The 12,502-nt window shown below is 50.9% G+C and overlaps 1 protein-coding gene across 7 annotated transcripts in view; it reads left to right on the plus strand.

Moving 5' to 3' along the window:
- The window catches only part of SLC8A1 (solute carrier family 8 member A1), a 152,335-nt gene extending 147,349 nt beyond the window's left edge, over nt 1–4,986 (plus strand). For all 7 annotated transcript variants that reach the window (XM_074817366.1, XM_074817362.1, XM_074817367.1 and 4 more), the window contains one exon: nt 2,433–4,986. In XM_074817366.1, coding sequence (XP_074673467.1) covers nt 2,433–2,809 — 377 coding nt within the window. In that variant the 3' untranslated portion in view covers nt 2,810–4,986. The remainder of the gene's footprint in view (nt 1–2,432) is intronic.
- The last annotated feature ends 7,516 nt before the right edge of the window (nt 4,987–12,502 follow it).

Raw genomic sequence — 12,502 nt, forward strand, 5'->3', positions numbered from 1 at the left:
CAGATGGGCCGGGAGGATTGAACCAGGATGTGGATCCAGTCCCCTGAAAACTATTTCAAGGACCTTCGCCTTGCAAAGACTGTAAAGTATCTAGTTCTGTGGACAGCCTCCATGGCATCCACTCTCAGAGTAGGAAACTGGTCTTTGATTAAAATGCTGCCTGTTTTGACAGTCCTGGGCTTTCTTTCTGAGCGTCTGCTCCTTTAATCTTGCCTCCCAGGTGAGTTAGGTGCTAGTCCATATTCAGGGCACACTGCCAAGCACAGACACCTTTGTATGAGACCTGGTTCAGATGGATCAAGGTGAGGTTGCTGAGCTGGGGAAGCTGCTCAAAATGCAATTTGTGAAGCCCCTAGAAGGCCCTGACCCCACAAATGTTTGGAGATGTGTCTCTAATCAAGTGGTCACCCAGCCTCAGAAGACAGCAGAGACGGAACACTGACCAGGGAGAGAAAAAACCAGGAGTTTCCATACCTACATGCCACTTTTTCCTCCTGCACATTGACTTGCTTCAACCCAGCCTCCTTTTCTGCTGGCTCAGCAAAGGGCCTCTCTTAGGGATGAGCCGGTGCACTGGAGAGGATGGTCGCAGTGACATGGTTGCTCTGGGAAGTCGCCTGTCAGCTTATGTGAGAGGGCCTGTGCCTTTCACTCACCTTCTTCCACGGGCTGTGCTGGCCAGACAGAGCCTGGTTCCCGGACAACCCAACACAACTACCCTTCATGTCAGTCACACCTTCCCTCTTGACACCCTCAGACTTCCAGTGATCAGCACTCAGGTGCTCAAAGATCTTGAAATTGTCCTAATGCTATCAGAGCTCAAAAAAGAAGCAGCAGAACCAAAAGGAAGAACAGATTTGGGCAAGGAACAGAAGAAGGAGCATTTTTTAGACCTCTGGCACTAGAGTTTTTAGGTGTGAGATTGGCAGGGCTGTCTCACACCCTTGACAGCGAAAATCTTCCTTCCTACTTTTGTTGACAAAAGGTGTTGTTTAAGAAATTCTTTTTAGGATACATTTGGCTACTCTTACTTGAACTAGCAGACCATGTTGTGTTATCTGGGTGGTAGCTGGCTCCTCCACACCTGCTTTCCAGAAGGTGGGCAGTCATCAGATGAACATACAGTGAAATCAAGACCAACAGGGACCTTCCCTGCACTAAAAGCACCACTGAAGCTTGCAGAAGTGCCACATGGTTGTTTCCACACTACGACTATTGCCCCATCCCTCCTCCCACAGTGGCAGATGGAGAGCCACAGGGGCATCAGGACCATCCCCCAACCCTATTACTGCACCATGATCAAGGCTGAGAACAAGGGGAAATACCTTTCCCTTCCCTCAGCAGTCAGATGCATTTCCATGGGACCTTTTTTTAAAAAATAAAGCAGCTTTTGATTTCTTTGCTGAAAATGGCCCTTCTTGTTGTGCCCAGCCCTCCCTGTTACATGAAAGTGGATCTTCGTGCCAGGTCTTCACCGTCTCAGCTTGGAGCCCCACTGGGAAGGAGCGTTAAAGGAAAGTCTACAGAATTAAAAAACATGAAATCTGACCTCACTATTTTCTTTTTCTGAGCCACACTCTGCTGCCTGTACCCAAGGTGATCTGGGGGTGCAGATGTGTTAAGGATTCATCTTCTCATCGTTAGCTGAGAGTGCTCACCTAGACAAAACCCAGATGCTAATCCCCTCTCCTGCTCACCACCCCTGCAGATCCAGAGTGGGTTTGGATGTAAAATCAGCACTTCCCTACAGTGCAGAGCAGTGGCGTGCTGGTCTACTTGATACAAGATCTGCCATGTAAAAGGCCAGCCAAGTTTTATCACAGCTCTTTCACCACCAGTATTAAAGCTGGTGGAGCACCTGGACAAGCGTACACCCACCTGCATGTTTTTTTTCTCCCTAAGGGGTGAGAGATGACCACTTGTTTACCAGAGTGTCAGGGTCTGCACCAGACACTGGACTTCAGTGAAGCAAAAGGTCTTGGAGAGACACAAATACAAATACAAAACTTCAGAGGACCTGAAGAATAGATACAAACCATTGTGGCTCCCACAAAACTTTTCCAGGCTTTTCAGTTCTTTTGCAAGTCAACAAATTAGTGGATGTGGGAGAAGGGGCCAACACAGTGTAGCACTGGGAAGTGTTGTCTTTTGCTTGAAGCACCATGGGGCATCTGGGGCCATATTGGGGGAAACACAATATTTCTGGACACTGAGATTTCCCTCCTGGGCATTTTTAGACCCTGATAGTCACTCTGGCTCTGGCTAGATGTGTCCTTCCTTGGGAGTGCCCATAGATGGGGCTGTACCCTGTCCCTTTATCCACTATCTTCATTCCCCAAGTGATGCCATTGACATTTGTCCCCACACTGCCTGCTGCTGTCCCTCCTTACCTGGCCCTTTCCTGAGGGATTCTCTCTGCCTTCCCTTTGCAGACACATTTGCCAGCAAAGTAGCAGCGACGCAGGACCAGTATGCAGATGCCTCCATCGGGAACGTCACCGGGAGCAATGCCGTGAACGTTTTCCTGGGCATCGGGGTGGCCTGGTCGATTGCAGCCATCTACCATGCGGCACACGGACAAGCTTTCCAAGTCTCGCCCGGCACCCTGGCCTTCTCTGTCACCCTCTTCACCATTTTTGCTTTTATCAGTGTGGGCGTGCTGCTCTACCGGCGGAGACCCGAGATTGGAGGTGAGCTGGGCGGGCCGCGGACTTCCAAGCTGCTCACATCCTCACTCTTTATCCTCCTCTGGCTCTTGTACATATTCTTCTCATCTCTGGAAGCCTACTGCCACATAAAGGGCTTCTAAAGGGACAATCAGAGATAGTAAATATATATATATCTATATGTATCTATATAGAGTGATATATAGGTATAGATATAGATATAATGCCGTGTATAATGAACAGAGAAAGAATAAAAGAGATTTGCCATGTTCACACACCTGCTGACGGAAAGCAGCTTTGGAGCATCCTTTGAACTAGGCAGGACCCCAAAGCCAGCAGGGCCCCTTCCTGGGCAGCGGTCCCGGCCAGGAGCCCAGCGGCAGGGCCCTCTCTGCAACTCTACCAACAAGAGCAGCTGATAGCCACCGAGCCTTTCCCATCGCTCTCTCCTGCCTGCCGGCCCCCCAGGAGGATGGATGCGAAGGCGACTGGGGCGTGTTGGTACAGGGAAGGCCAGAGTAGCTGGTGAGAAACAGAGCAGTGGGCAAGGGAAGGAGAGGAAAGCAAGGGTCCTGATCTCCAACCACCATCTGCCTGCCTTTGCCACTCGGGAACATGCCCTCTGGCCCTGTTGGAGAGAAGCGAGACCAGACTGAAGACAAGGGGAAATTGGGAGCTTTCTAAGGATAGAACACAAACCGTTTTCGTCATTGATTTGAGGTTGTTTTGGGGTTTTTTGTTTTGGTGTGTGTACAACTAGCATTTCCCCCCCAACATGCCCCTTGCCTTTCCCCCCCTCCATGCTTCAGGGATGTGCCGCCGCAACCTCGTGTCCAGTGTCCTAAGCCGAGGCTGCGTGGAGCAGCGGGGGCTTTCCTCCTGCCTCATCTGCCTCCTCGGGCATGCTGTCGTGGTACTTGTAACATTTGCATGAATGAAATGAACCCTATCTGTATATAGCATCCTATAGCGATAGTCCTTCCAGCCGTGTGGGTTGAGCATTGCAGATACAAGTGTTTTCTTTTCACCAGGTTTTATTTATTTTAGTTAGTTTAGTTTTGCCATAGGTTTTTGTTCATTTGTTTGTTTCCTCTTAGTGGGAGTAAAAGGAGGGAAAACTGTCCCCATTTATTGCTCCACACGTGGGTCCACAAGAAGCAGTAACAGCCATGCAGATGTAGGTTTTCAGGGGAGGAAAGCCCACACCCCAGTGACTGCAGGCTCCATCCCCCTGCATGGTCGGAATCACCCCCTGACAGTGGCCAGTCCAGGACATCCTGAAGGCCTCCACCGCCCACAAGAGGTTTTACACAAGGTCCCAGGAAGCCTGAGTGGGAAGAGCAGCGTCCAAACCCAAGGGGGACGAGCATGGCTGGCTCTCAGCACCTCGCCTGCCTCTGCCTTTATAGCTGGTGGCTGCCTCAAAACCCCTTGGCCTCCTGCTATTCCCTGTGTCCCCAGAGGTCTAGTGACAGCCCCTGTTTCTAAGCGTTAAGCCATCAGGATCAGTCCCCAAAGCTGGTCCTTCCCTACAGCCATTTGGAGGCAGAATAATTCAGCATAGAGGCTGAAGGGCCGTAACAGAGCTCCCATGCCACTGAGGATAATAACCAGGAAGTGTCCCCCAAGGAAAAAGGCCACATTTTGCACTGTACAAATCTGAATCGATGGGAAGGATGAGATAGGGAGGTGTAACTCAGCATCACCCCCTGACTCCAGCAGCGTGGGCTGAGATAGAGAGCCGAGCCCAGGAGAGTGTGGGTGTAGAGCTCCCCTGAGCACAGCACAGGGATGACATTGTGCACTGATGTTGAGAGACATCTTCTTACCCTACACCCTTCAGTAGCTTCCTGGAGTCCCAGCCACGCAAATGCCCAGCCTGCACAGCCACTGGTGAGCTCTTCCCACCCGGCTGAAAACCACATCTGACACTTGTACTGTAACTGATTGGCTGGGGGTATTTGTACTCATTTTGAACAATCTGTGGAAATTTTAATTAACCTGTTGTAAGATTTTATCTAGGAATGTGAAGTTGTGGGGTTATTTTTTCTTCTCAAGCCTTCTTTTCCCTTTTAATGGGGTTTGGGGGTTTTCTTTTTGTTTCTCATTGTTTTGGGGGAAGAATCAAACACAGGCACAGGTTGTTCAGGTTTATGGTTACCTTTATGTACAATGATTTCATTTTCATCTGTTTGGCTTCATTGATTTTTCTTTGTGTGTATTGCCCACCACTATAGGCAGTGAGTCCACTGATTGTGATGATCCTTATCGATGGTTCACAATGCACAGACAAATAAAGTTTGTAATGTTTCCTGATGGATCCAGTAGTGCTCCTCCATATTCTCTATGGAAAACCCCTCCCTCCCCTCCTGTTGTCTCTCCTCACGTTGTACCCATCTCTTTTTTACCCATTGGTTTGCTTTCACTGTGTTTCTGCCACTGACAGGGGGCAACAGGGTCTCTGAATGCCCACTCTTGCCCCATCTCACTGCTTTCCTCCTGCTCCATCTCCATTGTGCCTCAGGCTCAGTGTGCTGGCCCAGCTCTCAGGGGGATGCAGGAAACTGCCCAGGGACAAAGCTGCAGTGCAACCCTTCTGGAGCCAGGAGCTCTTCCTGTGATGGGTCCCCTGTCAGTACTGGCTTGCCCTAGACTTGGGGAGACCCATGCATATGCCCCCAAGGTACTTAGCAGCTCTTTCTACTTGTATCCTCCAGTTATATAGAAGTGCTCCTGTTCTTCCAGCCTCATGGTGACTTGTGCTGGGTTAAGCCACTAGATAATGGTAAGTAGGAATGCAAGAGATGCAGTACAGGGGTAGGGCCCAGGGGTGCAAAAGCAGATCTGAGACACCCCATGAGGTTGCCAAGCAAAACGGGAGCTCGGGCTGCTTTGGGCAGCTGCCTGCCCGTGCCCCAGTCCAGGTGCCGTGGGCTGTTTCTGACCCACGGGGCTTGACAGAGTTCAGCCAGCACTGAGAAGGGGAAAAGTCTCTACGTGCCCAGGGATGTTGCACCTCCCTGTGTTTCATCCAGCATCTGTTGAGCTGTCCCCAAATAAACCCTCCCTGCCATGCTTCCAAGGTCCCACTCTGACAGCTGAACTCCCAACACCAGCTCTGGAGATAGGGCCCCAGCAAATGCTGCCTTTGTCTGGCAAGGCTCTCCCTGCTCCTCCCCATGAGGGGTCCTGGGATCCTGCCCGTGCTCCTGGGGTCCTGCCCGTGCTCCTGCCCACCTTCTTGACCATCTGCTGCTCAGGGTCAGGATGGGGCTGCACAGCTGGTCAGACTGGCACCAACAGCAATGTCTGACTTACAAGCTCCGGACTAGAAATGAGCAAAAGGAGAGAGGGTAGGATGCGACTGATTTTGTGGCAGCATGACCATGTCTGTAGAGGCCCAGAGGCAGTAAAATTCCCATCTGCTGATGTGAGGGGATGTGTGGCAGAGCAGGTAACTAATGCACCCCAGCAGCCAGAGGATTTAACATGATCTCTGGGCTGCTCTCATGCAAACCTGGCCCTTCCCCACACCCTATGCTGCTTTTTGCCATCCATGCAGCCAGCCCCACTCTCACCTGAGGTGCTGAGCATCCGCCAGGATGAGTGTGGGTCAGTCTTCAATGCTCTTCAAGCCACAGGCAAACACAGTCAGTCATGTCCGTATGCTTTTCCCAGGCAGTGAATTATGAAAGCAAAGCAGCTCTCCGGACCCAGTAATTACATCTACTGAAAGGTGATGTTGGTATTCTACCCTCATCATTTGCTGCTTCAGAATGAATTGCAGTCACTGAAGTCATTAACAAGTCAAATGGGACTTGTGTAGCAGCTCAGTTTAATAGGCAGTAAATAACTGTTCTGCTTACAGAGCTTTCCAAAGGGAATGATGGAGCACTGCTTGCTTAGGACAAGGCCTAAATCACACAGTAAACACCAGCCTTGTTTATGCAATTATTCTCTGCCAGCCACGTGCTTTTTAGCATCTTTAACAAGCTTATGCAAAGCGTGATGTGTATTTGCCCAGTTGCTCATGGAGGGGCCACAGATGTGCAGTGACCTTTTTACCTGGCTGTTGCCTTGCCATGCCAAGGAGGGGAATGACTGCTCCACTGAGCCCCAGCCACCTGCCTCTGTTCGCAAGGGCATAATGCCTGGTCTTCTGCACCAAACAAATCTTTAAATCAAACCCTGCAAATACAAAAGCAAACTGCCCTCCTCTACGAGACACTCGCACCCGACAGCATGCTGCCAGGAGCAGCAGGAGGGAGCTCAGCCCCTGGACGCAGGCATGTCTCGCCCTCGCGCCTTCCTGCCCCATGGGGCTCCCCAGGTCCCCTGTCTGATGCCAGTGCTCTCCCATCTCCTCCTTATCCCTGCCAGCCTTCCCACCCTCCCTCGCAAGGGAAGGGCAGTGAGCATCTCCAATAAAGCCCCAGGCTCAGAGAGGTTGCCAGAAATTCAGCCTCCATTCATCCACCTGTCCCGGCTGCTCTCACTCCCTCTCATCACCTCACTAGCCAAAGGCAAACCTTTCCATGGAAAAGGATGCAGCATGGTGCAAAGGACATTCAGAGACAGACATCCAAATAACCCAACAGGCCACTGCAAAGCGCCTGGGGACAAATGGAAGGAGCACGTGGGGCAGTGACAGCCCTAAGAATCTTAGAAAACCATATCCCCAGCTCTTCAGGGGCCAACAGGAGTGGAGGCAAATTCCAGCCACAAGCTGAACACACAGAAAAGGTGCAAAAGAGCCAAGGACTCTGCATGTCCTTGGTGTCAGCAGGAGCAGCAAACCTGCAGCGTCTCAGGACTGAGCCCACCCAAACTGCTACCACCCGCCTGCACCAGGGAACTGCTCACTCCAGAGATGGGAATCCCTCCTCTCCAAACAATGCACCTGCCCATGTGTCACCCATTTCCAGGCAGTCTGCGGTGGCTCTGGGGCAAGGGGACATTGCAAGAGTCATTTGTGCATCTTTCTCCCCTCTTTTATCACTTCCTTAAAGGAAAAAGGGAAAAGGGAGGCTTTGAGCCCTTTCTGGTCACAAGTCTGGATGCAGTCTATTAACTCTCTGTGCTATTTCTGCTACAGGCAGGGAGCAGAGAACCAGAGCCCGTGTGTTATTGTTACAGCTATTTTTAAATGCTTGGGTAGGAATCAAGTGCAATGGTATTGGGGGCCGTATACGTACCTAAGGAGGAGGCACAGCTGCATTCCCGAAGGGGCAGAGCTGGGCATAGCCAGAAAGTGACGGAGAGAAAAAGAGGGAAAACTTAATGTCTGAGGGTATTATTCCAGGAAAAACTCCTGCATTATTTTTCTGTAGGCTTTGACACCCAGGACCATCTGGGGAAGCATATTTGCAGAGCACCGGGAACCTCTCTGGCCTCTCTGAGCATGCAATGACCAACCACACACACACATACACATGCCCAGCACAGCTGCAGAAAAGCCTGTTTATCTTGTAAAAAATTGACTTGCCCAGGAAAGGATCCAGAGGGAGCTGTATTCTTGCAAAAAGCACCAAGGGACAATAAATAAAGTGAGATTCCTCACCTTTTAAGGACTTGAGCCTTTCTCCTTTTGGAACTAGAGGTGCCAAGAGCCTCTCGCCAGCCAGCCGCACCCCTCATGCAGGGGGAAGGTATGCTGCAAATGAAAGGTGCCCATCCGGCCATGCAGGAGCTGTTGTCAGCAAAGATAGCCAGAAGATTGCTGTTACTAGCAGGATTTGCTGTCTACAGCACATCCCTGAGAGCATCCAAGGGGTCTCTGAAGAGTCTTGCTGTCTCTCGGGAGCATCTCAAGAATGGCCAGCCCTGCCTCTGAGCATCCAGTGCCCTCAGGGTGGCTCATTGCTCTCTCCTGCAGGCCCTGCATGCTCCCTTGGCTCCTTCCCACCCTCCCAAAGTGAACGCCAGCTTGGGGGTCCTCTCTCTAGAAGTGTGAAAGAGGGCACTGGAGTGCACACGGTTCCCAAAATGGGTGCTGTAGAGTGCTGCTGGGTGGTGGAGCCAGGTGCTGCTAGTGGGATGGCCAGCATCAGAGGACGTGGGGAAGGGAGAAGTGCCTTGGGGTCCCACCCAGATCTGGAAACCCCATTTTAGGCACTGGCACAGCATGTTCCCTTGCCCCAGCTGCTGTGGCTATGGACAAGCATCTTGATTTCTGCACAGCTATAGCACAGCCTCTAGGTTTTTGTCTGTCTATGGGCATCAACCCCAAGGCAGTATTTTTATCTATTTGATTGAAAACAGCCCTTGTTCTGTTGTACTGCACTATGACAGCTCTCCACCCCTCCCAGCACTCACAACCTACCCCCAAGAGTGTGCAGTTCCAGGTAGTGGTGGGAAGGAGAATTAGCATTGTACCAGGAGCATATCCTACCTGACTTAGGGGTCCTCCAGCATCCACCTTGAGCCATCTTGAGGCCCCAAAATGACTCATAGTGATAATCCAACTTGGGGCTTGCTCTGTGCTGGTCCCACCTGCAGATCCTCTTTGCATGCCCTCTTCCTTCAGGCTCCCTGCAGAGGAGCCTTCTCTGTCTCTCCTGCCCCACAATGGGGAGCTTCCCGTGTGGGACAAGTCTCCTCTCTCACTGGACTGAACAGCAATGCTTGTTAGCTCAGGTTTGCTGTCTGTATCTCAGGGCAAAGATTATCCACTCCAAAAGATGTCTTAGACTTGAACCCCTGCATGCAAAGGACCGTACAAGTTTCCACACAGCAGAGGCAAACTTAAGTATGCTGACCCCTTCCTGTTCATCACCCAGGCACTGTTACATCCACTACCCACAGGCACTGTTTTTATTGTGCTGCTGTCCTTCACTCATGAGTTTTTGGACGATTAAACATTTCTGCTGAATTTCGACTGTTATCAAGTCCCACGGATGCTCCAACTCCACCCCCCCACCCCAACTCTGCCTCTACACTTCCAGAGCAAGGTCCACTTCAACTCCTTTTTTTTAAAATGGAGCCTGTTCTTGGTGCTGTAAATATTCTGAAACTTACCTATCTGCCTACAAAATTTTCCTGCCCCCACTTAAAATGGGTAGAGTTTAAGTAAAGCAAGTTGCAATGGCTTGGGATGCTTATCCACACTTAGGGCTAAACCTATGCAGGACATGGAGGACTGCCACAGGGTTCTCTCCCTGCACCTCCTAACCTCTCCATTGAGGTTGGATTTATTTCTCCTCCTTTATTTCTAACTCAGAGGAGTTCCTTACAGATGACAGTGTGGAGTACAGCCTTGCTCTGTTCTCTTGATGAAAATTGCCGTGGTAGTCCATGGCACTGTCATCACCAGGAGTGTGTGCCACTCTGACCCAGCCCACAGCCCCTGGCAGGCTCCTCACTTACAGAAACGTGAGTTTGCAGAGATATTTAGAAATGTGGAGAGTTGCTGAGTCACTGTAAAATTGCTGCACTAGCACAGGATAGATTGGATCCTGGTGGTGCGAATATGTCCCAGCTTGCTATCAGACTTATTTGGGAGCATTAATGAAAGCTTTTGCAAACTACTGGCTTTGTGACTCCCAGTGATGTAGGGAGGTGCACAGATTTCTTCTTACTCGGTGTAATGCTGAGATGGCTCCCTTGCCCCTTGCTTCAAGCTATAGTCCTGTGCAATGCCCTGGTCTTGCCTTTCAGTAAGAGCTGTGATGAGATGCCCCTTGGCTGAACTTCCACTATACAGATGAAAACAAACCGATGCCTGTTGTGTCTTTATTTTTTTGCCCCATGTTGCTTTCTTCATCTTCCAAGCTCTTGAGAAAATGTGCTCATGCAGCGAGCCATGCAGGAGACCTGCTTGTCTTGCTCTTAATCAGGAAACACTCACCACTTCTAGGAGCTCTAGAGAGAAAAAGATTGCGGTAATACCTTTTACATTATAGTTGCTACGTTAGCAAGAAAGAAAATGTTATTTATTTTTTCCCTGACGATAACTCAACTACCAACAACACTTATTCAACTTCTTTTTTCTGTAAGGCATTAATCATTAGGAGGCACAGCTCTGCAAATAACGGAGCTTTCAAGACTACCTGTTGAGGACATTGTTCAGCAATCCAGCAGAACAATTTTATTTGTGGATGGAGGGGAGAAGTTGGGTGAATTCTCCTAAGCTTCCTAGCTCCTGCTGAAAGAAACACATACATGCTGGTAAAAGCTGCAAAATGCTGAGTTGGGTACAATGCAGCCTTCCGTATCCCAGGTCTCTGTGCCAAAGAGATGTGGCATGAGGTTGTAAAATCAAAACTATGACTTCCTGAAGACTACTCAGCAGTGATGGGCATCTTTGTACCTACCACTGTCCCTAGGATATCCAGAGAGGTCTCTGGTACACCTGGTGTTCACCAGGTGTGAATGTCACCATTAAACAAGCAAGAAAAGGCTATGGAGGACACCACACACTATCTCTCCCCCACCCCAACAAACAAGCCCATGGGGTAGTCCCAGCAAGAAGCGGTCAGAGTGCCAGGGAGCAAAGCTGTTAGCAGGAAAGCTCACATGTCTCAAAGGCAGTAGGTTCCCCACGGGACTCTGCTCTCCACATCACTGCCATGGCAGGCAGAGCCTCTCATAGCCCAGCATCCTGCAGGCAGAGCCAAAGGAGAGGCCTGGGCTGTCTATGCTTGTTCATGTGACAATCAGCCCTGATTTCAGCCAGAGAGGCCTGCAGGGAGTGGCCATGATACTCTGAAGAAGTGGGAAATGAGATGAGAATTAGTCAAAAAACGATGCAGCAGTAATTTAGATCTGTTACTAATTTTCCATGGTAATTAAGTGGTCCAGTTATCTCGATGCTTGAGCGACCACTCTGGTTCTCAAAAGCAGTTTCCACACGCTTGAAACACAGGGAAAGCAACTGCTCCTCTTTCTAGAGTAGAAAACAGGCTGTTGCTATGAGCTTGGAGAGGACACAGAAACACATCTGTCTTGGCAGTGATCTAATTCAAATCAGCAGCTTCTTCCACTGCCCCACTTGGGAGTGGAGGGACACTTGGGCAGGGAGCTGGCAGCTGCCTGTGCAGCCTGTCCCAGGGATGCTGCATGCTCCCCATGGGTGAGGCAGCCAGGACCCCCTATAATGGCAGGACGCAGGAGAGAAAGAGTTCAAAATGGTCCCAAAAAGGGAGGGAAACAGCTAGTGGCTGGATGCGTCTCGTGAGCACAGCAGGCAGCAGGCCTGTGGTGCTGGGGCACAGGTAACCTGCCTCACTGGCAGGTAACCAACCTCGGCACTGCCAAGGCAAGGTTGTCCTCTGGTGTTTTTGATGTGCTGGAGCACATCAATGATATGCTCCGAAAATGATGGCTCGTGCTTTCCTGCTCTCCTCTGACAGCAGCCACTGTCCCCCTGCTCAGCAGCGTGAGGGGGGCTCCCCATTGCCCCAGGAGCAGCACTGGGAGGGCAGGCAGGGAGGAGGCTGCAACCACCCTTCCTAACCCGTCCAAAGCACTGGTCAGCTCAGCCACCTGTCACGGTCACCCCCCACGTCCTGTGTCACCTGTCACCCTGTGCATCCTCCCCCTCAGAGCCGCAGGGCACTCTAAGGCAGACAGACGCCTTCTGCAAACCTTGACCGAGAGAGAGAGAGATACCTGACGGCCTGACGCAGCACCCCACCGGGCAGGGAGACCCCAGCTGGGCAGAGCCAAATTTTTCCAAAGCAGGGCTGAAAGGAGAATTTGCAGAACTGGCTTGACCGGAGACAGAAACCAGAGCACGGGGCATAAATTCAACCCCACCTTCCCCCGGCCACCTGCGCCACATCTGGCACCATGAGCCAGCACTGCCCCAGTAATGTGAAGCCCCTGCAACAGTGGGT

Source organism: Strix aluco, chromosome 3 (assembly GCF_031877795.1).
Source record: "Strix aluco isolate bStrAlu1 chromosome 3, bStrAlu1.hap1, whole genome shotgun sequence".
Lineage (NCBI taxonomy): Eukaryota > Metazoa > Chordata > Aves > Strigiformes > Strigidae > Strix > Strix aluco.